This window comes from Scyliorhinus canicula, chromosome 16, assembly GCF_902713615.1.
Source record: "Scyliorhinus canicula chromosome 16, sScyCan1.1, whole genome shotgun sequence".
Taxonomy (NCBI): domain Eukaryota; kingdom Metazoa; phylum Chordata; class Chondrichthyes; order Carcharhiniformes; family Scyliorhinidae; genus Scyliorhinus; species Scyliorhinus canicula.
In genome coordinates, this window is record NC_052161.1 from 137393926 (window position 1) to 137415268 (window position 21343).

A 21343-nucleotide genomic window follows, 5' to 3' on the forward strand; every position below is an offset into this window, starting at 1 on the left:
GAGTCTATTTTTCTTGCTCCCCAAGAAGCTAATAGTTGCTTTCTTCCCCGAGCAAGAGGAAATGGCAGGACATCTGTGTTTGTGTTGACATCGCTGAGACTTCTGGGGCTGGATTCTCCCAAAACGAGACTATGCCAGTGTAAAAACTGGAGTTTTACTCCCAAAATTCCTGTAAAAAAAGTTGAACTAATTCAATGCCCTGCAGAGGGCTAGCATGGACCCGGAGTAAATCTCGCAGCTGTAGCTATGGATACGGGCCCCCGCACTTCCGGTTCGGTGTCTGCGCATCCAGCTCCTTGGCGGTCTCGGACCACGGACCCATACAGAGAAAAGAGACCCCCATCCCCCCGATCGGCTGGGTGCCCGAGCCTGAAATCGTGCAGGTTTAATCTCCGGCCGCCTATAAGGCCTCCCCGGGCCTCCGATCGTCCCGCCCCTGACCAGGGAAGCCGGGGACTGAGTCCGCAGCCAACGTGCCAGCAACCCGACCGGCAATAGGTGGTTAGTTCCACGCCGTCGGAAACTCGGCCGGTCAGGAGCGGAGGATTACTGGGTGGGCCTCTGGCAATGGCGCCCCCAGTGGCGGGGCGTACTCCACGGTCACGGCGGTTTTCGGGGCCCGGAGAATCGGCGGACCGATGCTGGGTCCGATTACGGTGTGAAAGTGGATTCTCCGCCCCCACACCGGCCGCAATTTTGGCGCGAGACTGCGGAGAATCCAGCCCTTAGTCTCCATCATTGATGTCAGACCTGTGCGCTCGTTCTGTTCAAAGCTTCTGGGAGAAGCAGTGCTTTGTAAGAGTAGGAAAAATCTGGTGTTCTCACTTCAACATCACTCCCAACAACATGTTGGAGGTGGAATCTGGAGAGAAAGAATCAAGGATATCCCAATAGATAGCTAATGTTCTTTTTAAAAATAGGTTTGGGGAGCTCTGCATTAAAAACACCAAATTCAGGCTATTCAAATGGTAATTAGAATTGGAATGTCGATAGCAGTAATTAGCTCAAATGTTTACAACTCATGCCCAAGAAAACACAGGTGTAAAAAAAAACACTGAGCTGAATGTTCTATAATTAAGCCGCACCTGGGTAGACGGTCGAATAGAAAAGCTGCATCCTCATCACGTGAATTATACAGGCGCCAAAAATATGGTTAACATTGTTCGTTTATCCCAAAAGTGCTATCTTTAAAACAAAAGAGGACCTAGCTTATCTTATAATTATTGTATCTCAGAAATGAATATCACCTACGAACTCCCCAAGAAATCCGATCAAAGAAACACATGTACTTTCCCTCGAAACCAGCTACAACACTGAGACAATTCCACAACAAACACCACGCCAATGTCGGGTGAAAATGGAAGTTGCAACGGTTGAATATCTTTTAGCGTGTGCAGCTGAAGACATTTATTTGCTTTAAAAGAAAGGGGTACCCAACAAAGAGAAGAATGTTTAAAATCAATTGCACAGGTATCAAGTTGTTCCTCAACTTGATTGAAGAACAACACTGGACACTATTCTTGTAGATATTGACATCAAAACCCAGCCTGTTAGCAATTAGCAAAGTCTGATTGATTGTGCAACAATAGATCAAGTGTTTTAGGGGCTGAATGTACATTGAGCCAGTTTTCTATTTTGTTGCCAATTTGCACCGGAGACGCCAATAATGAGTGGAATACTATCCCACCAGCATCACCAATAATGTTGCCAAGTCTGGGATATCTACTTTAGTCAGATATTAGTCTGGCAGTTATTAATGATATTGCTAGGGCAGCACGGTGGCCTAGTGGTTATCACAACCGCCTCACGGCGCTGAGGTCCCAGGTTCGATCCCGGCTCTGGGTCACTGTCCGTGTGGAGTTTGCACATTCTCCCCGTGTCTGCGTGGGTTTCGCCCCCACAACCCAAAAATGTGCAGAGTAGGTGGATTGGCCACGCTAAATTGCCCCTTAATTGGAAAAAATAATTGGGTAATCTAAATTTAAAAAAAAAAAATTAATGATATTGCTTTCAGAGTCGCCAGGTACCAAATGATACCACCACAAGGTTCAACTGGATATCGATCAAAGACCCAACAGCCAGTCAGTTAGTTCAAGTTCAATAGTAGTTTATTTACACACAAGATTAACTCACACATGCAACATAAAAACACTACAAGCTAAATTACACCTAACACGGCAACAACCTGTACTTACCTTCAGGCACCTGGCTTTATGCAGGGGAACAAGGCCTTTGTTCGGATCTTGCGTGGCTGGGTCTGGAGAAGTGACTTTGTTTCTGCTGGGCTCATCTGTCTGGTAGCGATCGTTGATCTTGAACTTGCTTCTGGTCGTGGTGCTGCAATTGGCTTCAGGGGTCGGCCAGGCCGCAGAGTGGCAGTGTGCCAGGGGCAAAAGAGATCCAACACATGGCAGTGTCTCTCTTTATCCTTCGGGGGTTTCGCGCTCTTTTGGGCGGTCCTTAGCTTTGGACTCAATAATTCTCAGTCTTCAATTACTGCCTTTGATTTGAGCCAATAGAGGGGCGGGTGCCTTGATGGCTGGGCGTGTCCTGAGCAGTCATTGACCTTGGCTGTTTGGGCTTCCTGGGTGAAGGGAGTGGTGCCGATGTGTTTGGAATTGTATCTGATACCTGAGCGCCAGTCCTTTGTCCTGGGGAAATGGCCCATTAGAATGCAAATCGGCTGGGGTTTCGATACTGTCTGGTTCTCTGTTAGCAAATATACATTTAGGCTCTGGGTTTGCCTGAATCCTGTATTGGCCATATTTCCCTTGGGTCTTTGCAAGTATCCTTTGTAAGTGGCCATCACAGATGGCTGCAATTTCTTAAAGAATATCTCCATCTGGCGCCTCACCCCTCCCCTTGTGTCAAAACGTCATGGGAGCTCCACAAAGTTTGTAGCCCTCATATTTTACAAATTGTATCCATTTTCTCGTATACAAAAAAAATCTGGTGACACTTCGAAGTTTTAAATAGGATGCTTATTCTCCAGGGACCCAACTAGGAAAGGCCACCTAGCTTGTCCCAGTGCCGAGGAAAAGTATCCCACAATACCTCTCGTACAAAGTTTCCTCATTTGCTGATCCACCGTTCTCAGAAAATGTGAATCAGGATCTGCTGCCTTCCCCGACAGTCCATTCCTCCCTTTCTGTAATTGACAATGCCATTTCAAAAGTGCCACATTGGCTCTGCGACGTGTCAGAACCTTGGCGACTCGGCCAAGCCAGCTGCCCAACAGTAGGTCAGAGCAACATGAAAATAAGGGGCAATCTGGCCATTCTATTAAGGTAAATGGCAAGCCTGTGAGTATCCACAGGCAGAGACTCAGCATTGCAGGAGCAGCTCCGAGAAACTGCTCTCCCAGATGGTGCTCGGGGTACAGGGATGGCTGTCGATTCCTCAGCCATTTCTCAGCTCCCCTCCTTTGAGGCATTCCTCTCAGCAGCACACTGCTGACCGGCCCTCCCACTTCTCAACTTTCCCGCTTTTCGAGGGCAGCACGGTGGCGCAGTGAGTTAGCACAGCCGCCTCACGGCGCCGAGGTCCCAGGTTCGATCCCGGCTCTGGGTCACTGTCCGTGTGGAGTTTGCACATTCTCCCCGTGTCTGCGTGGGTTTCGCCCCCACAACCCAAAGATGTGCAAGCTAGGTGGATTGGCCACGCTAAATTGCCCCTTAATTGAAAAACAAAAATGAATTGGGTACTCTAAAATTTAAAAAAAACCTTTCCCGCTGTTCCTAGTTATTATTTTTTAAATTTAGAGTACCCAATTATTTTTTCCCATTAAGGGGCAATTTAGCGTGGCCAATCCACCTACCGTGCACATTTTTGGGTTGTGGGGGTGAGACCCACGCAGGCACGGAGAGAATAAGGGTATAGAGGGATATGGGCCAAATGCGGGCAACTGTGACTAGCTCAGTGGTAAAAATTGGGCAGCATGGACAAGTTGTGCCAAAGGGCTGTTTTCATGCTGTAAACGTCTATGACCCTATGTGCAAACTCCCCACAGACAGTGACCCAGGGTCGGGATTGAACCTGGGTCCTCAGCGCCACGAGGCAGCAGTGCTAACCACTACACCACCGTGCTGCCCCGCCGTTCTTATTTAGGTGACAAATCCAGAGGCAGCCTGCTAATTGACCTCCTTCCCAAAGATTGACCCAGAGGGCTCGTTGCTCAGCAAACCAGGGGCGGGATTCTCCGACCCCATGCAGGGTCGGAGAATCGGCGGGCAGCGGCGTTATTTCCGCTCCCGCAGGGTTTTGAAATCTCCCACCGGCCAAAAACCGGCGTTGTGCAAATCCCGCCGGCAGCCTCTGAAAACAGCTGGCGCCGGCGGGATTTCAATTTTTTTTCACTTACCTCAAATCTCCAGCCCGGATGGGCCGAAGTCCCGCCGACGTGGCCACGGGTCACGTCGGCGCAAATCAAAGTTGCTTTAAAACGGCGTCAACCATTGATGATGGTTGACGCCGTTCAGTGTCGGGGGGTGGGTTGCGCCATCGGGGGGGGGGGGGGGGGGGGTTGGGTTGCGGCATGGGGGGGTGGGGGTTGGGTTGCGGCATCGGGGGGGGGTTGGGTTGCGGCATCGGGGGGGGGTTGGGTTGCGGCATGGGGGGGGTTGGGTTGCGGCATGGGGGGGGTGGGTAGCGGCATCGGGGGGGGTGGGTTGCGGCATCGGGGGGGGGGGTTGCGGCATCGGGGGGGGCATCGGGGGGTGGGTTGCGGCATCGGGGGGGTTGCGGCATCGGGGGGGGGGCATCGGGGGGTGGGTTGCGGCATCAGGGGGGGTTGCGGCATCGGGGGGGGCATCGGGGGGTGGGTTGCGGCATCCGGGGGGGGTTGCGGCATCGGGGGGGGGGCATCGGGGGGGGTTGCGGCATCCGGGGAAGGTTGCGGCATCCGGGGGGGGTTGCGGCATCGGGGGGGGGGGGGGTTTGGGGGCAGCGGCGGGCAGAGAGGGGGGGCTACGGATGCCCTGGGCCAACGCACCGTCGCCCCCCCCTCTGTACGCCGCTGCCCCCTACCCCAACCACCACCCCCCCTCACCACCCCCCTCACCACCCCCCTCACCACCCCACCTCCCTCCAACGCCCCACCCCCCTCCAACGCCCCACCCCCCTCCAACGCCCCACCCCCCTCCAACGCCCCACCCCCCTCCAACGCCCCACCCCCTCCAACGCCCCACTCCCCTCCAACGCCCCACTCCCCTCCAACGCCCCACCCCCCTCCAACGCCCCACCCCCCTCCAACGCCCCACCCCCCTCCAACGCCCCACCCCCCTCCAACGCCCCACCCCCCTCCAACGCCCCACCCCCCTCCAACGCCCCACCCCCCTCCAACGCCCCACCCCCCTCCAACGCCCCACCCCCCTCCAACGCCCCACCCCCCTCCAACGCCCCACCCCCCTCCACGCCCCACCCCCCTCCAACGCCCCACCCCCCTCCAACGCCCCACCCCCCTCCAACGCCCACCCCCCTCCAACGCCCCACCCCCCTCCAACGCCCCACCCCCCTCCAACGCCCCACCCCCCTCCAACGCCCCACCCCCCTCCAACGCCCCACCCCCCTCCAACGCCCCACCACCCCTACCCCCCTCCAACGCCGCCCCCCATCTCTCGCAACGCCGCAACCCCCCACCCTCAACGCCGCAACCCCCCCTCATCGCCGCAAACCCCCCCCCCCCCCCCCCCCAACGCCGGTACCCACACTCCGTCCCCCTCCCTCTGAAGGCCGGTACCCACACACACACCCCCTCTCTCCTCCTCCCCCCCCCCCTCTCCTCCTCCCCCCCTCTCTCCTCCTCCCCCCCCTCTCTCCTCCTCCCCCCCTCTCTCCTCCTCCCCCCCTCTCTCCTCCTCCCCCCCTCTCTCCTCCTCCCCCCCCCTCTCCTCCTCCCCCCCTCTCCTCCTCCCCCCCTCTCTCCTCCTCCCCCCCTCTCTCCTCCTCCCCCCCTCTCTCCTCCTCCCCCCCTCTCTCCTCCTCCCCCCCCTCTCCTCCTCCCCCCCTCTCCTCCTCCCCCCCTCTCTCCTCCTCCCCCCCCTCTCCTCCTCCCCCCCTCTCCTCCTCCCCCCCCTCTCCTCCTCCCCCCCTCTCCTCCTCCCCCCCCTCTCTCCTCCTCCCCCCCTCTCTCCTCCTCCCCCCCCTCTCCTCCTCCCCCCCCTCTCCTCCTCCCCCCTCTCTCCTCCTCCCCCCTCTCTCCTCCTCCCCCCCTCTCTCCTCCTCCCCCCCTCTCTCCTCCTCCCCCCCTCTCTCCTCCTCCCCCCCCTCTCCTCCTCCCCCCCCTCTCCTCCTCTCCCCCCTCTCCTCCTCCCCCCCCTTCCTTCCTCCTCCCCCCTTCTTCCTCCTCCCCCCCTTCTTCCTCCTCCCCCCCTTCTTCCTCCTCCCCCCCTTCTTCCTCCTCCCCCCCTTCTTCCTCCTCCCCCCCTTCTTCCTCCTCCCCCCCTTCTTCCTCCTCCCCTCCTTCCTTCCTCCGTCCCCCTTCCTCCCCCCCCTTCCTCCGTCCCCCTTCCTTCCCCCCCCTTCCTCCGTCCCCCTTCCTTCCCCCCCCCTTCCTCCGTCCCCCTTCCTCCCCCCCCCCTTCCTCCGTCCCCCTTCCTTCCCCGCCCTTCCTCCGTCGCCCTTCCTTCCCCCCCCTTCCTCCGTCCCCCTTCCTTCCTCTCCCCCCCTTCCTCCGTCCCCCTTCCTTCCTCTCCCCCCCTTCCTTCCTCCGTTAGTGGGGGGGGGTGCGGCATTGGAGGGGGGTAGGGGTGGTGAAGGGGGTAGGGGTGGTGAGGGGAGGGGGTTGGGGTAGGGGCAGCTGCGTGCAGAGGGGGGGCGACGGTGCGTTGGCCCCGGGCATCAGTCGCCCCCCCCTCTCTGCCCGCCGCTGCCCCCAAACCCTCCCCCCAAATGCCGGAACCCCCCCCCCCCCCCCAAATGCCGGAACACCCCCCCCCCCCAAATGCCGGAACACACCCCCCCCCCCCCAAATGCCGGAACACCCCCCCCCCCCCAAATGCCGGAACACCCCCCCCCCCAAATGCCGGAACAACCCCCCCCCCCCAAATGCCGGAACACCCCCCCTCCCCCCCCCCCCCAAATGCCGGAACAGCCCCCCTCCCCCCCCCCCCAAATGCCGGAACACTCCCCCTCCCCCCCCCCCCCAAATGTCGGAAACCCCCCCCCCCCCCAAATGCCAGAACACCCCCCTCCCCCCAAATGCCGGAACACCCCCCCCCCCCCCAAGGCCGGAACACCCCCCCCCCCAAATGCCGGAACACCCACCCCCCCCCCCAAAATGCCGGAACACCCCCCCCCCCCCCCAAAAATGCCGGGTCTGTCTCTCTCCTCCTCCTCCTCCAAAAAACGCAGCTGGTGAAACTGACGCGTATCGCGTCAGTCAGCTGCTGGCCCCTCCGGGAACGGAGATTGCCAGCTTAAAAGAAGGCCCCAACGCCGGAGTGATTAACACCGATTTTTCTCGCCGGAAACCCGCGTTACGACGTGCAACGGAGAATCCCGCCCCTGGTTAGGAAATGGTAAATGGTCCCAATAACTGAAAATATTCTGATTCTGCAAAGTTCAGCCCAATCAAACCATTTGTAGTGATCCATCTACGGAGAGTTGGTGACCTGTGTACAGACTGCCAATTAAACCTTTCCTGTGCCAGCACAGTCCACTGCTATTCTCAAATATCCCTGATTCATGCTCAGGATATCAGATAAATGTTTCAGTGAAAGTCCAGCTCGAGGTTTGCATCTTGGGAAGAATTATGTGGCGACGATGGGTCATCCCTGGGGTTGCCCACTGGTACCTTGCACCGGGTTATAGCCAGGTCATGTGTTGGACGATACCATTAAAAGAAAGTTCCTGCTCTGTGGAAAGAGAACTCGCCATCGCCAACTTACCCTGAGGGCGTCCAGTTCCCAACCGTTCCGATGGTGCCCGTTACAGATGGTTGTGTAAGGCCAAGAAGCCTGCAGTGCATAGAAAGAAAAAATAGACCCTGATTCAATTGCTCCAACGTGAAAGTGCTAAAATATCTGAGAAATTATATATGGAATCATATAGTTAAGACATGTCTTGTCAGAGTTTACTGATAATGGATTTTTGGCCGTTGAGACAAGAAACTGAAGCGCTGCGATTGTATTTTCCCTTTCTGTAGATTATTTCTCCTTGAAGTCAGGAAGCCGGCCATCTTCTCCTTCAATGTCCCCAACTCCATCAGTGGCAGGATCGGTGGCGTCCAGTTCCGGTTCCTTGCACCACCGGCGCCCCCTCATCAGCCCAGCCCGTCTCAACCTTACGGGGCAAAGGCTCAAATTGTTCACGGAACACACCACGGTCCAGCAGGGCCCGATAAAGTTGGTCCACAAGGCCTGGCCCACTCCAAACCTGTCGGAGGACGCCAACGTCTCCAGTAACGTTCTGACACAGGATCCGACCCATGCCTCTTCTCTCAGTCACAGTATGTACTTGCAAAATTTGATTTGAGAAGCGTTGTCTCTTTCTCCTGTTAGTTGTTTCACCAGCGCGTTGTCGCGGATACAAATTATTATACTGACTTGTTACAGTGCTAACAGTAGGGATTTAACCGCCTTAAATTTACTTTGGTATCTCCGCAAAGGGTTTATCCCCACCCCAGTTCACCTAATTGGGATGCTTACTCAGGTAAGTTTTCATTTTGAGGATGCGTCGGAGGAATTGTCATATCGTCCTCCTGCCCAATAGGAAATCCCACTGGAAACAGGCAATCCCAGAATGGCGATGTGTGGTGTAGAATTTTGTCAGAGGGAGCAATTGTAAATCTACCCGACCTAATAACTTGATTTCTAATTGTGTTTAATTTGTTGTGACATTTAAATATAATTGGATAATTGGATGTTGTAACTTGTAGAATTGGGCAGGAATTGGATATGTAACTGGAGGAGTTCCCTTACTGCAATGCTGGAACCTTTTCAGCCGTTGGAGTTTGGGACAGTTTTTGAATTTCTTTTCCACAGGGCTGATTTTCACCCTCTCCCCTCCCTGCCCCTGTCTCCTCCCCCACTGCCATTGTCCTAATTCCACACAGCAAAACAGTTGTCAAGAGGCGTTGAGACCTGCAGCCCTACTTTGGTACTTGTGACAATAATAAAGATTATTATTATTATAACCTGGGGACCAAATGGGAGGGTCGCCAGACCAATGCTAGCATCCTCCACAAAGCTGCCTCTACCAGCATCGAAGCCCTACTCCTCCGGAACCAACCCCAGTGGATGGACCATTGTGCCCGGGCATCACCTCCCTCGGCAGGTTCTCTTCTCCCATCTCTCTGCTGGCCAACGCTCTTAACGGCAGGAAAAGGATACGTCCGCTCATGGGTAGGTGGCATTAACACCCCTCGCAGCGAATGGCCCGACATAGCTCCACCTGGCTTCATCGAGGCACAAGCCGCTTCCAGGCGTCGCAACGTGACAGCGAGGCAGAACAGTGGTGGCAGAGGTAGGAGAGCTAAGCCAACCAGGGGGCTGCGAATTCCACTGCCCCCACCCATGCCACAACATGCCCCACCGCGCATGAACTTGTGGATCCAGAAGCGGGCTCCTCAGTCATCTGAAGACTCGCCTAACATGACGAACGCCACCCTTGATTTTGAGGGATGAGATAGCCCTGCCCGAGAGAGACATAAATACTCCTAAAGTTACCCCCTAAACCTACCCACTTGCTTCAGTCACTTTATGCAATCTCTTCCGCAAACTGCCCAGTAAAGGACTATTGAAAAGGAACATTGCCATTGTTTTATTGAACCCCGGATAGACTACATACTCAAATAAAACCTTTTTTAATGTTCAAACAATATTTTAATTGACCCAGTTGGAATTAACCACAAGCGACTTTTTTTTTAAACCATGACTTAATGCATTCCTGAACATATTACTGAGCCTCGATTCCCTGCTTTATGCTGTGCACATTTCAAAGATGTGGTCAGTTGTGAAGTGAATTTGAGTTTGCTGCAGCTCTGTGATACTAGTCACCGACAGTAATTTCTTGGTAAGTGATCTCTGATGGAAGACTGTTAACTTCTGTATCTGTGGTCTGCCATTAGCTACAGGTTGATGTCTTGCCTCACACTGCATCCCTCCAGTTTATATCCCCACCACCTGCCCGTTATTCCCTGTGTCCTTAATCGGATGGCCTTTGTAGGAGATTCAGTTCAGACTTTGCCAGGTTACATTCCTATGGGTAGAATGCATGTTGATCGACACATGCACTTGAAATGTGAAATTTTAAAAACATTAAATGTTTGGCCTGTCCGGCCCCCTCTCAATCCTTATCGTCTTTGAAAGTGTAGCAACATTAGAAGGTAAGAAATGAATTAATTGTTTCTTTTATGAATCGGGACATGGGAAGGAGATGATAGCAGGGAGTAGGCCATTCGGCTACTTGAGCCCTCTCTGCCATCCCAGCTTTTTCCATCAGTAGGTTCGCTGAGGTCTGTCTTCAATTTACTCACCCTAGTCCAGCAAAAGTCATTAAAATTGATTTAGCATTTTCATACTTTTCTCCGCTATTTCAGCTGGGTAATGATCCCCCCTTTTGTTTCAACTTGTTAGTCTGTGACTGATTTTTCCAAATGCTTAACGTATGAAGTTCCAATCTTACAGGACAGAAGGGAGCTATTGAGTCCATCAGCCTTTGGAAAAGCTATTCAATTAGACCTACTCCCCTTCCCTTTCCCCAACGCCTTGCAATTAGACCTACTCCCCTTCCCTTTCCCCAACGCCTTGCAATTAGCTCCCCCTTCAAGCATATATACCTTTTGATGGTTGTGATTGGATATGCTTCCCCTATTCTTACAAAGCGTGCATTCCAGATCAGCATAGCTCATTGTGCAATCAATTCCCACTCATCTCACCTCTGACACTTTCACACGTTACCTTCAATCTGTCTGGTCTGCTTACCAACTCTGCGCCTCTGGAAGCAGGTACAGGCCGCTAAATTAGCCAAATGTAGAATCCCAAAGTGCAGAACGAGGCAATTCGGCCCATCTAGACTGAACTGACCTTCCGGTAGAGCGCCCTACCTAGGCTGACTGCCCATCCCCAAAACCCGACCTAACCATTGGACACTAAGTGGCAATTTAGCATGGCCAATCCACCCAACCTGCACATCTTTGGACTGTGGGATGAAACCGGAGCACCCGGAGGAAACCCACGCAGACACTGGGAGAACGTGCAGACTCCACACAGATGGTCACCCAAGGTCGGAATCGAACCTGGGACCCTGGCGCTGTGAGGCAGCAGTGCTAACCACTGTGCCGAGAATCAAAGACTTTGCAACTCGTTATTTGTGATATTTGGTTTTGTCTTTGTCGGCGGTAGACTTCACAGTTACTCATTCTGGTTTTCAAACACAACACTGTTTGAAACTCCTCAATGTTGGCCAGCCCTGTAAAACGATGACCCTGTTCAGAGGTGACAGATTAATCGATCATTCTGCGAATCAATCTTTTGGGCGAATCTTTGCCTTCCTCGTGGCAGCTACTTTCAAAGCAACCTTTCACTGTGGCCCTAAAATGATTCCTGTAATGTTTGTTTTTCTCCTTTTTCAAAAAATATTCCAACAAACACTAGATTAAAATGTAGAATTGATGCTTCTAATCCTGATTGTCACATTCCAGTGTTGTTTTGTCTTTTTTTGCCAGTAATTCCTTTTATTTTTCATTTATAATTACGTTGACTTCAATTTTGCGAGCCGCCCTGTAATTTCTGTGGCCTGTTGGATTGAAGGTAGCGGCTGCCTTTTATTGAAGTTAAGCTGCAAGTGAGAAATCCCATATCATTCTCGGCGCTGATTAGGTGTCTCACTTTATACAAGAGCAACATACTGTGAATGCTGGTCATCTGAGCCAAAAGTAGAAGATGTTGACGACAATCTGCACCTGTGGACAGAGGGAAAGAGAATCGACATTTTAAATCGATGACCTTGCTTCAGAACTGGAAAAGGTTAGAGAAGTAACTGTTTTAAGGGAGACGGGAAAGGGAGGAGGGGGAAGGCCGTGATTGGATAGGAGGCCGGAGAGATTAAACAACAAATAGGATGATGGTGCGAGGCGTAGGGAGAGGTTAAAGAAATACAAAATGGATCCAGAGAAAGTGTAAATTCTAATCGCTCAATCAGTGTTGAATTTCAAAAGCTGCAATTTATCCGATCAAACGATGCGGTGCTGTTTTTTAGAATAACTTTAGAGTACCCAATTCATTTTTTACAATTAAGGGGTAATTTAGCATGGCCAATCCACCTACCCTGCACATCTTTGGGTTGTGGGGGCGAAACCCACGCAAACACGGGGGAGAATGTGCAAACTCCACACGGACAGTGACCCAGAGCCGGGATCGAACCTGGGACCTCGATGCAGCAGTGCTAACCACTGCACCACCTTGCTGCCCTGATGCGATGCTGTTTATTGAGCTTCTGTTGAGCTTCGTTAGAACATTGTGGGTGGGGGTGCTGAGGACAGAAAGCCCAGAGTGGCAGGGAGTTAAGTGTAGGTGACTGGATGGTCAGGGTTGTGCTTGGGGACTGAACACAGGAGGTCACCCAACCCGCGCTTGGTTTCCCAAATGGAGAGTTGACCACGTTGTGAGCGGCGAACATGGTGTTGTGTTTAAAGAATTACAAGTAAAGATCTGTTTCACCTGGAAGAGGCGTTTGGAGGGTGGAAAAGGAGGAAGTAAAAAGGCAGGAAGAAGTTGCCTGTCCTGTGCCTGCAAGGGAATGTGAGGAGATGTTGGGCAGTGATTGAAGAGTGGACTAGAGTGTCGCAGAGAGAATGGCCCCTTCAAAGTGATGAAAAGAGGAGTGAAAGATGTTTTTGGTGGTGCCAGGACCCTTGAGATGTCAAAGAATGATCCGATGAATCGGGAGGCCGGTGGGATGGAAAGTGAGGACAAGGGGAGGTGCATCATAGCTCCAGGAGGGAGGGGAAGGGGTGGAGGAAAAGTGTGAGAAATGGCATAGACGTCGTTGAGGGCTCTCAACCATGGTGGAGGGGAATCGTCATTTAAAGAACAAGGAAGACATATTGGAAGCAGTGGTATGAAAGGTGACATCGGAACGGAATGAAGACTGAAGAACTGAGAGAATGGAACGGATCCATTTCATATTATTACTGTTCCTTTGGAGGAGGTCCACATGGCGGAATCAAAAGATGAACTTAAAGTGGGGCTGCACCTCTATTTGGAAGAACCCATATTATTCAGCATTATCGTAGAATCATGGAATTTACAGTGCAGAAGGAGGCCATTCAGCCCATCGAGTCTGCACCGGCCCTTGGAAAGAGCACCCTACTTAAGCCCGTGCCTCCGCCCTATCCCCGTAACCCCGCCTAATCTATTGGACACTAAGGGGCAATTTAGCATGGCCAATCCTCCTAACCTCCACATCTTTCATGCTCCAAGACACCATTTCTCAAACTAGACAAGCACAATTTGGCAGTAATTTTCCTCTGATTTGTGCAGTGCGGCTGGCATCTGGGAAGGGAAAGACTTGTGAAGTAGATACTCTGCAAACCTCCTTGAACCCTAGGTCTGCATTCTTAACACGCGTGGTCCAGTCTGTGACCATCTCGGATTTGTTGGAATAGAATGTTCCATTATTACTACCAAACAGCTGCTATTACAGAAAGCAGCAATTTCTCTTTTCCCACAGCAGGATAAGTGGGTATGGTTCAATCACATTAAATCCCCTTCAAACCCCATTGCCCCTGCATATAAACTTGATAATCTTACACTGAACTTATGTAAGGGCAGCATGGTGGTGCAGTGGTTAGCACTGAGGCCTCGCGTGCCGAAGACCCGGGTTCAATCCTAGCCCTGGATCACTGTCCGTGTGGAGTTTGCACATTCTCCACGTGTCTGCGTGGGTTTCACCCCCACAACCCAAAGATGTGCAGGGTAGGTGGATTGGCCATGCTAAATTGCCCCTTAATTGGAAAAAATAATTTGGTAATCTAAATTTATATTAAAATAATAAATAAAACAAAAACTTTTCAATGTAATGTGAACTGGGTGGAGTTTAATGTAAACAGCCAATCAGGGTCTGAATTTTTAGTATTTTTGAGATAAATGAACAACTCAGGACATGCTTCTTGTAAAATTATCTGACTGGCAAGCACCATCATTTTGTGATAATGTTTGATAACACTGAGAATGGAACACCTTTCATTCATTTTCAGTCTTGCAGTGTAACCATAAAGCACCTGGTACAATGGGAGCTGGCTATAGAGTAACATTTATTCGCTGCCTCGCCTTCTCCGTGCTGCACTGATTTCATATTCTCCATTTGACATATCAACCACCTTTGTGTCCTCACTGATTCAAATTCCCAATAAACCTACCCCTCCCTCAGCACCAGATTGAGTCCCATTCCACGCAGGATCTGAACAATCAGCTGACACACACAAGCCTTGCATCGTGACCGCCTCAGCAGGATTGAAGTCAAGAACCGTAGAAATGTTCTGATGCAGAAAGAGGCCATTCAGCCCATCCTGTGATGGTTCAGAATCCAATGGCTCATTTTAATCCCATAGTCAAGGAACCAGGGGCTGGGTTCTCTGCCCCCACTGTGCCACATTTCTGTTCCAGCTCTCCGGTGGGATGCTCCGTTACACCGCCTGGTCAATGGGGTTTCCAATTGTGGGGAAACCCCCGGGCTGCCGGCAAAACGGAGCATCCCGCCGGCGGGGGCAGTTAGGGGGCAGTTTAGCATGGCCAAATCTACCTCCCTGCACATCTTTGGGTCAGAGGGGTGAGAATGGCACCACACTGGGAAGTCCTGAGGAACAAAGAGACCTTGGTGTGTTTGGCCATAGATCTCTGAAGGCAGAAGGACAGGTTAATAGGGGGGTGAAAAAGGCATATGGGACACTCGCCTTTATCAATTAAAGCATAGATTACAGAAGCAGGGAGGCCATGTTGGAGTTGTATAGAACTTTAGTGAGGCCACAGCTGGAGCACTGTGTGCAGTTCTGGTCACCACATTATAGGAAGGGTGTGACTGCACTGGAGGGGGTGCAGAGGAGATTCACCAGGATGTTGCCTGGGATGGAACATTTAAGTTATGAAGAGAGGTTGGATAGGCTTGGGTTGTTTTCGTTGGACCAGAGAAGACTGAGGGGGCGACCTGATCGAGGTGTACAAGATTATGAGGGGCATGGACAGGGTGGATAGGGAACAGCTGTTCCTCTTGGTCGAAGGGTCGGTTACGAGGGGGCACAAGTTCATGGGGCAGCACGGTAGCATGGTGGTTAGCATAAATGCTTCACAGCGCCAGGGTCCCAGGTTCGGTTCCCAGCTGGGTCACTGTCTGTGCGGAGTCTGCACGTCCTCCCCCTGTGTGCGTGGGTTTCCTCCGGGTGCTCCGGTTTCCTCCCACAGTCCAAAGATGTGCGGGTTAGGTGGATTGGCCATGCTAAATTGCCCGTAGTGTCCTTAAAAGTAAGGTTAAGGGGGGGGTGGTTGTTGGGTTACGGGTATAGGGTGGATACGTGGGTTTGAATAGGGTGATCATTGCTCGGCACAACATCGAGGGCCGAAGGGCCTGCTCTGTGCTGTACTGTTCTATGTTCTATGACCCTCTGACCCAAAGATGTGCAGGGAGGTAGATTGGCCATGCTAAATTGCCCTCTAATTGGAAAAAAGGAGGTTTAGGGGGGATTTGAGGAAAAACCTTTTTACCCAGAGAGTGGTGACAGTCTGGAATGCACTGCCTGGGACGGTGGTAGAGGCCGGTTGCCTCACATCCCTCAAAGTACCTGGATGGGCAGTTGGCACATCTTAACATTCAAGGCTATGGGCCAAGTGCTGGCAAACGGGTTTAGGTTTGGCAGATCAGGTGCCTTTCGTGCAGCGGTGCAGACTTGATGGGCTGAAGGGCCTTTTCTGCACTATTATTCTGTGAGACCCACGCAGACACAGGGAGAATGTGCAAACTCCACGCGGACAGTGACCCGGAATGAACCCGGGTCCTCAACGTCATGAGGCAGCAGTGTGACCACTGTGGTAACCACTGTGCCACCGTGCTGCCCTAAGGAGCCAGAAGTGCCAGGCAGTTGGCATAAAACACATTGCCACCCTGTATACTTGGAAATGATGCAATCTCTGATCCAGCACACATTTGTAGCTTTCTCCAGGGTTCAAAACGCAAATAAAAGGATGTAAACCCTTCCTCTAGTATTATTATATGCTATATTTCTCCCCCCCCCCCCCCCAAAACTTGCAAATAGTGTTATCAAGGCTCTAGTTCCATCTATGGGATTAATCAGTTTTTAAAAAGATATGCTTATTCAAATTTTTTTATAATATTCAAGACGAACAAAAACAAAAGAGTGCAAGAAATCACAAGCAAATGTAAAAAGTTTTTGTCTTTTTAAATGCACCACACATAATTAACTTGGATCAATCACTGGTTTGTTTCTCCGCTTTGTTTAATGAGCTGAGGTTTTGAGCTAGAAAAGGTGATTGGCGTTATATTTGTAAAAAGGAAGTTGAGAATTTTGAGCAGTGAAGGCTTATCCCCAACATGGTCCATCATAAGTTTGCGGAACTCGATTGTAAGAAGATCAGATTGCCTTGTTCTGACCCTCGGATAATGAGGGGATCCCACAGAGCGGGTGCAACACCTGGCACTGACAGTGATACTCCCACAGGAAAAAAGAAGAAATTAGAACGAGAGGAAGTGAAGACCATCTACGGGGATTAATCAAACAAAAGGTTTAGCCCATAGATTTAAGTACTTGTCAAACAGCTCAATCGCACAGAATGACGGTGCACAGATTAATCGTCAAAATGATAAGCTATTAGCCCTGGGCATGGTGACGTTTTTATTTGTTGAAAAAATTAGAGAAATCTCAGCGTAAAACCATCAAATCACCTGAAAATTTCAAGGTTTCACTTAACCGCATTTTTTTAAAAACCAGCGAGTACGGAGAAGTGAATAAACTCTTGTGTGATTGTGAGGAATTGCAATTGAAAAAAGTAGTTCAATAATAATCTTTACTGGGGCAGCACGGTGGCGCAGTGGGTTAGTCGTGCTGTCTCACGACGCCGAGGTCCCAGGTTCAATCCCGGCTCTGGGTCACTGTTCGTGTAGCGTTTGCACATTCTCCCCGTGTCTGCTTGGGTTTCGCCCCCACAACCCAAAGATGTGCAGGGTAGGGGGGTTGGCCAGGCTAAATTGCCCCTTAATTGGAAAAAATGAATTGGTTACTCTTTAAAAAAAAATTTTTAATAATCTTTATTGTCACAAGTAGGCTTGCATTAACACTGCAATGAAGTTACTGTGAAAATCCCCGAGTCGCCACATTCCGGTGTCTGTTCGGATTGGATTGGATTGGATTTGTTTACTGTCACGTGTACCGAGGTACAGTGAAAAGTATTTTTCTGCGAGCAGCTCAACAGATCATTAAGTACATGGGAAGAAAAGAGAATAAAAGAAAATACATAATAGGGCAACACAAGATATACAATGTAAGTACATAAGCACCAGCATTGGGTGAAGCATACAGGGTGTAGTGTTAATGAGGTCAGTCCATAAGAGGGTCATTTAGGAGTCTGGTGACAGTGGGGAAGAAGCTGTTTTTGAGTCTGTTTATGCGTGTTCTCAGACTTCTGTATCTCCTACCCGATGGAAGAAGTTGGAAGAGTGAGTAAGCCGGGTGGGAGGGATCCTTGATTATGCTGCCCGCTTTCCCCAGGCAGCGGGAGGTGTAGATGGAGTCAATGGATGGGAGGCAGGTTTGTGTGATGTACTGGGCAGTGTTCACAACTCTCGGAAGTTTCTTGCAGTCCTGGGCCGAGCAGTTGCTATACCAGACTGTGATGCAGCCCGATAGGATGCTTTCTATGGTGCATCTGTAAAAGTTGGTACGGGTTAATGTGGTCATGCCGAATTTCCTTAGTTTCCTGAGGAAGCATAGATGCACAAGGGTACGCTGAGGGAGAATTCAGAATGTCCAAGTTAACTAACAAGCGCGTCTTTTGGGACTGTGGGAGGAACCCGGAGGAAACCCACGCAGACACTGGGAGAACGTGCAGACTCCGCACAGACAGTGACCCAAGCCGTGAATCGAACCTGGGACCCTGGCACTGTGAAGCCAAGGTGCTACCCACTGCTACCGTGCTGCCCGCCAATTTAACGAGGCCCTGTCTTGCCTTCTCAGTTGGACGCGAAACGTCCTATGGCAGGAGTTGGGGAGTGATAATTATCCCTCAATCAATAACACACAGAAATTATCAGATTGCTGTTTGTGGCAGCTTGCTGTGTGCATATTGGCTGCTGTGTTTCCTACATTACAGCAGTGACTCCATTTCAAAAGTCCTTCATTGCCTCGAGAGTGCTTTGAGACATCCGGGTCGTGGAAGCTGCTTTTTAATAACAAATCTTTCTTTTTGTTTCTTTCTTTCTGATGGCCAATCAGTCTTGGTTTCAGTTTTGCTTATAACCTTCATTTTGTAAGAACCTAAATGCTGGTCCTTTGTAACTTTGCAATCGTGGGACCTGTTGCTCCCTGTGAGTCCCCAGGTGGGTTAAACTTCACTTTTACCATGTGCTACAATATTGAATAAAATGAGTCACTCATAGCTGTGAATAAGTCCCTTCACTGCCATGAGTGTATGCTTTAGGTTAAGCTTGAGGTCATCCAAAATTCTTCTGCCGGTGTCCCAAGTTGCACACAGAGCATTTGCCTTTCACCACATGCTCACCGGTCATCATACCTTCATCGGCCAGCTCTGGAATACCCTCCCTGCCCCTCCAGCCTTCCCTCTCTCTCCTCCTCAAACCCTACCTCTTTGACCAAGTTTATAGTCATCTACCCTCCTGTCTCCTTGTGGGGCCGGGCATCAAATTTATTTTATAATGTTCTCTGGGATATTTCACCGCTGAAGGTGTTATATGAATACAAGTTGTTGTTGAAGAAAGAACTCTTGTGAGCGTGGACTTTACAGCTGGCAGGCCTTCTCTGACGTGGACAGCAAATACCCCAACAAAATTCTCAATCAATTAAAGCAGCTTAAGCAAAGGCAACGTTCATTCAATTTGGCAGCAATCTAAAAGGTCACCAAGGTATCAGCGCAGCCCAATGTTGACCTTGTCAGAGCTGCCAAGCTGATTGGTTAATTCTCGCCTGATGACTGATCTAGATTGAAGGTGATTCGCAAAGGAAGCAAACGTGATGGGAGAGGTTCAGGTCTGGTTGTGTGGTGGAGGCAGGTTCAATCGAGGCATTCAAAGGGGCATTCGATGATTATTTGCACGGAAACAATGTGCAGGGTTACGGGGAAAAGGCAGGAGCATGGCAGTCACAATGCTCGTTCTGAGAACTGGCGCAGACATGGTGGGCCGAATGGCCTCCTTCTGCACCGTCACGGTTCAGATCTTCTGCCTCAATGCTATTTTCATGCACTATCCCAATATCCCTAATATGATACACTCCCACTCTCCCTCGCGGGGAGAGTCCAGACGATCAAAATGAACGTACTGCCCAGGTTCCTCTTCCTGTTTAGATCCATTCCAATCTACATCCCCAAGGCCTTTTTCAAAGTGCTGGACAAACTTATCATGGCGTTCGTATGGGGGGGTAAAAATGCTAGGATCCCAAAGAAGGTCCTACAAAAAACAAAATCCAGGGGGGGGCTAGCCCTCCCGAATCTACAATTCTACCACTGGGCGGCAACAGCCGAGCGAGTAAGGGGATGGATCCAGGAGCCAGAAGCCGAGTGGGTGCGTGTGGAGGAGGCCTCCTGCATGGGGACCTCCCTCCGGGCCCTCGCCACGGCAGCACTCCCATCCCCACCCAAAAAACACTCCAGCAGCCCAGTGGTGACAGCCACCCTCCAATCCTGGAACCAACTGCGGCAGCAATTTGGCCTGACCAAAATGTCGGACAAGGCTCCCATCTGCAACAACCATAGGTTCACACCAGCACTGACTGACGCCACCTTCAAAAGGTGGAGGCAGGACGGGGGGACACTGACAGTCAGGGACCTATACATGGACGACAGGATCGCAACACTGGACGAACTGACAGGGAAATTTTGGCTAGCTGGGGGGAACGAGCTACGGTACCTGCAGCTCAAAAACTTCCTACGAAAGGAGACAAGGACGTACCCACAACCGCCACGACAGACACTACTGGAAGACCTACTGGACACAAGTATCCTAGAGAAAGGGAACTGTAGCGACATGTATGATCGACTGGTAGAAAGGGATGACACCGTACTGGACGCAACAAGAATGAAATGGGAGGACGACCTGGGGATTGAGATAGGGTGGGGACTCTGGAGTGAAGCACTGCATAGGGTCAACTCCACCTCCACGTGCGCAAGGCTCAGCCTGACGCAACTAAAAGTGGTACATAGAGCCCACTTAACAAGAAACCGTATGAGTAGGTTCTTCCCGGAGGTGGAGGACAGATGTGAACGATGCCAAAGAGGCCCGGCCAACCACGCCCACATGTTCTGGTCTTGCCCCAGACTTGTGGAGTACTGGACAGCCTTCTTCGAGGCTATGTCCAAAGTGGTGGGGGTGAGGGTGGAGCCATGCCCGATAGTGGCGGTCTTCGGGGTTTCAGACCAGCCAGATCTATTCCTGGGGAGGAGGGCGGACGCCCTTGCCTTTGCCTCCCTGATCGCCAGCCGTAGAATCCTGTTTGGCTGGCGGTCAGCAGCACCACCCAGAGCTGCAGACTGGCTGTTCGACCTCTCGGAATCTCTCCAAATGGAGAAAATCAAATTCGCCATCCAAGGGTCGGACGACGGCTTCCACAGAACGTGGGAGCCATTCATGCAATTGTTCCGGGACCTGTTTGTGGCCAACATACAAGAGGAAGAATAGTCGGGTGGCCAAGAATCAGGGGAAAATGGACGGGAATCAGGGGAAGGTAGCCGGGGGGGGGGGGGGGGGGGGGGGGGGGGCTACGGGTTCGTTATGGGGGTTTGATGGCAAGCCAAGGCCCAAAACCAAACTGTAAATAAATGCCTATAAACATGTGCCTCGGCCATATTGGTGAATGTAAAATATGTAAGCCGGCTAAAGGGGGCGGCCACAGTTGTTATTACGAAGGTGCTTACCTGTAAATATACATGTTAATTTTTGCGTGTTTTTTTTTCTCTCTAATAAGTTATTTGTTCAATATAAAATATGAAAACGCAATAAAAAATATTTTTTAAAAAAATATCCCTAATATGTAGAGATCTATTGATCACCGTCCCTCAGTGACTGGGCAGGGAGTTCTGAATATTCATCGCCCTCTGATTGAAGAAATTCCTCCTCGCTTCAGACTAAATGGCTGCCCCTTATTCAGAGGCTGTGTCCCTTGTTT

At 51.4% G+C, this 21343-nt stretch overlaps 1 protein-coding gene across 5 annotated transcripts in view; it reads left to right on the forward strand.

The window, feature by feature from the left end:
• tmem201 (transmembrane protein 201) overlaps positions 1 to 21343 on the forward strand; it is a 175249-nt gene that overhangs the window by 139786 nt on the left and 14120 nt on the right. For 3 of the 5 annotated variants that reach the window (XM_038773543.1, XM_038773542.1, XM_038773544.1), the window contains exon 9: positions 8144 to 8446. The exons of 1 other annotated variant lie outside the window; for it this stretch is intronic. In XM_038773543.1, the coding sequence (XP_038629471.1) occupies positions 8144 to 8446 (303 nt within the window). Of the gene's footprint in view, positions 1 to 8143; positions 8447 to 11838; positions 11967 to 21343 lie in introns of all 5 variants that reach the window. One more of the 5 variants, XR_005457413.1, reaches the window with a different exon arrangement.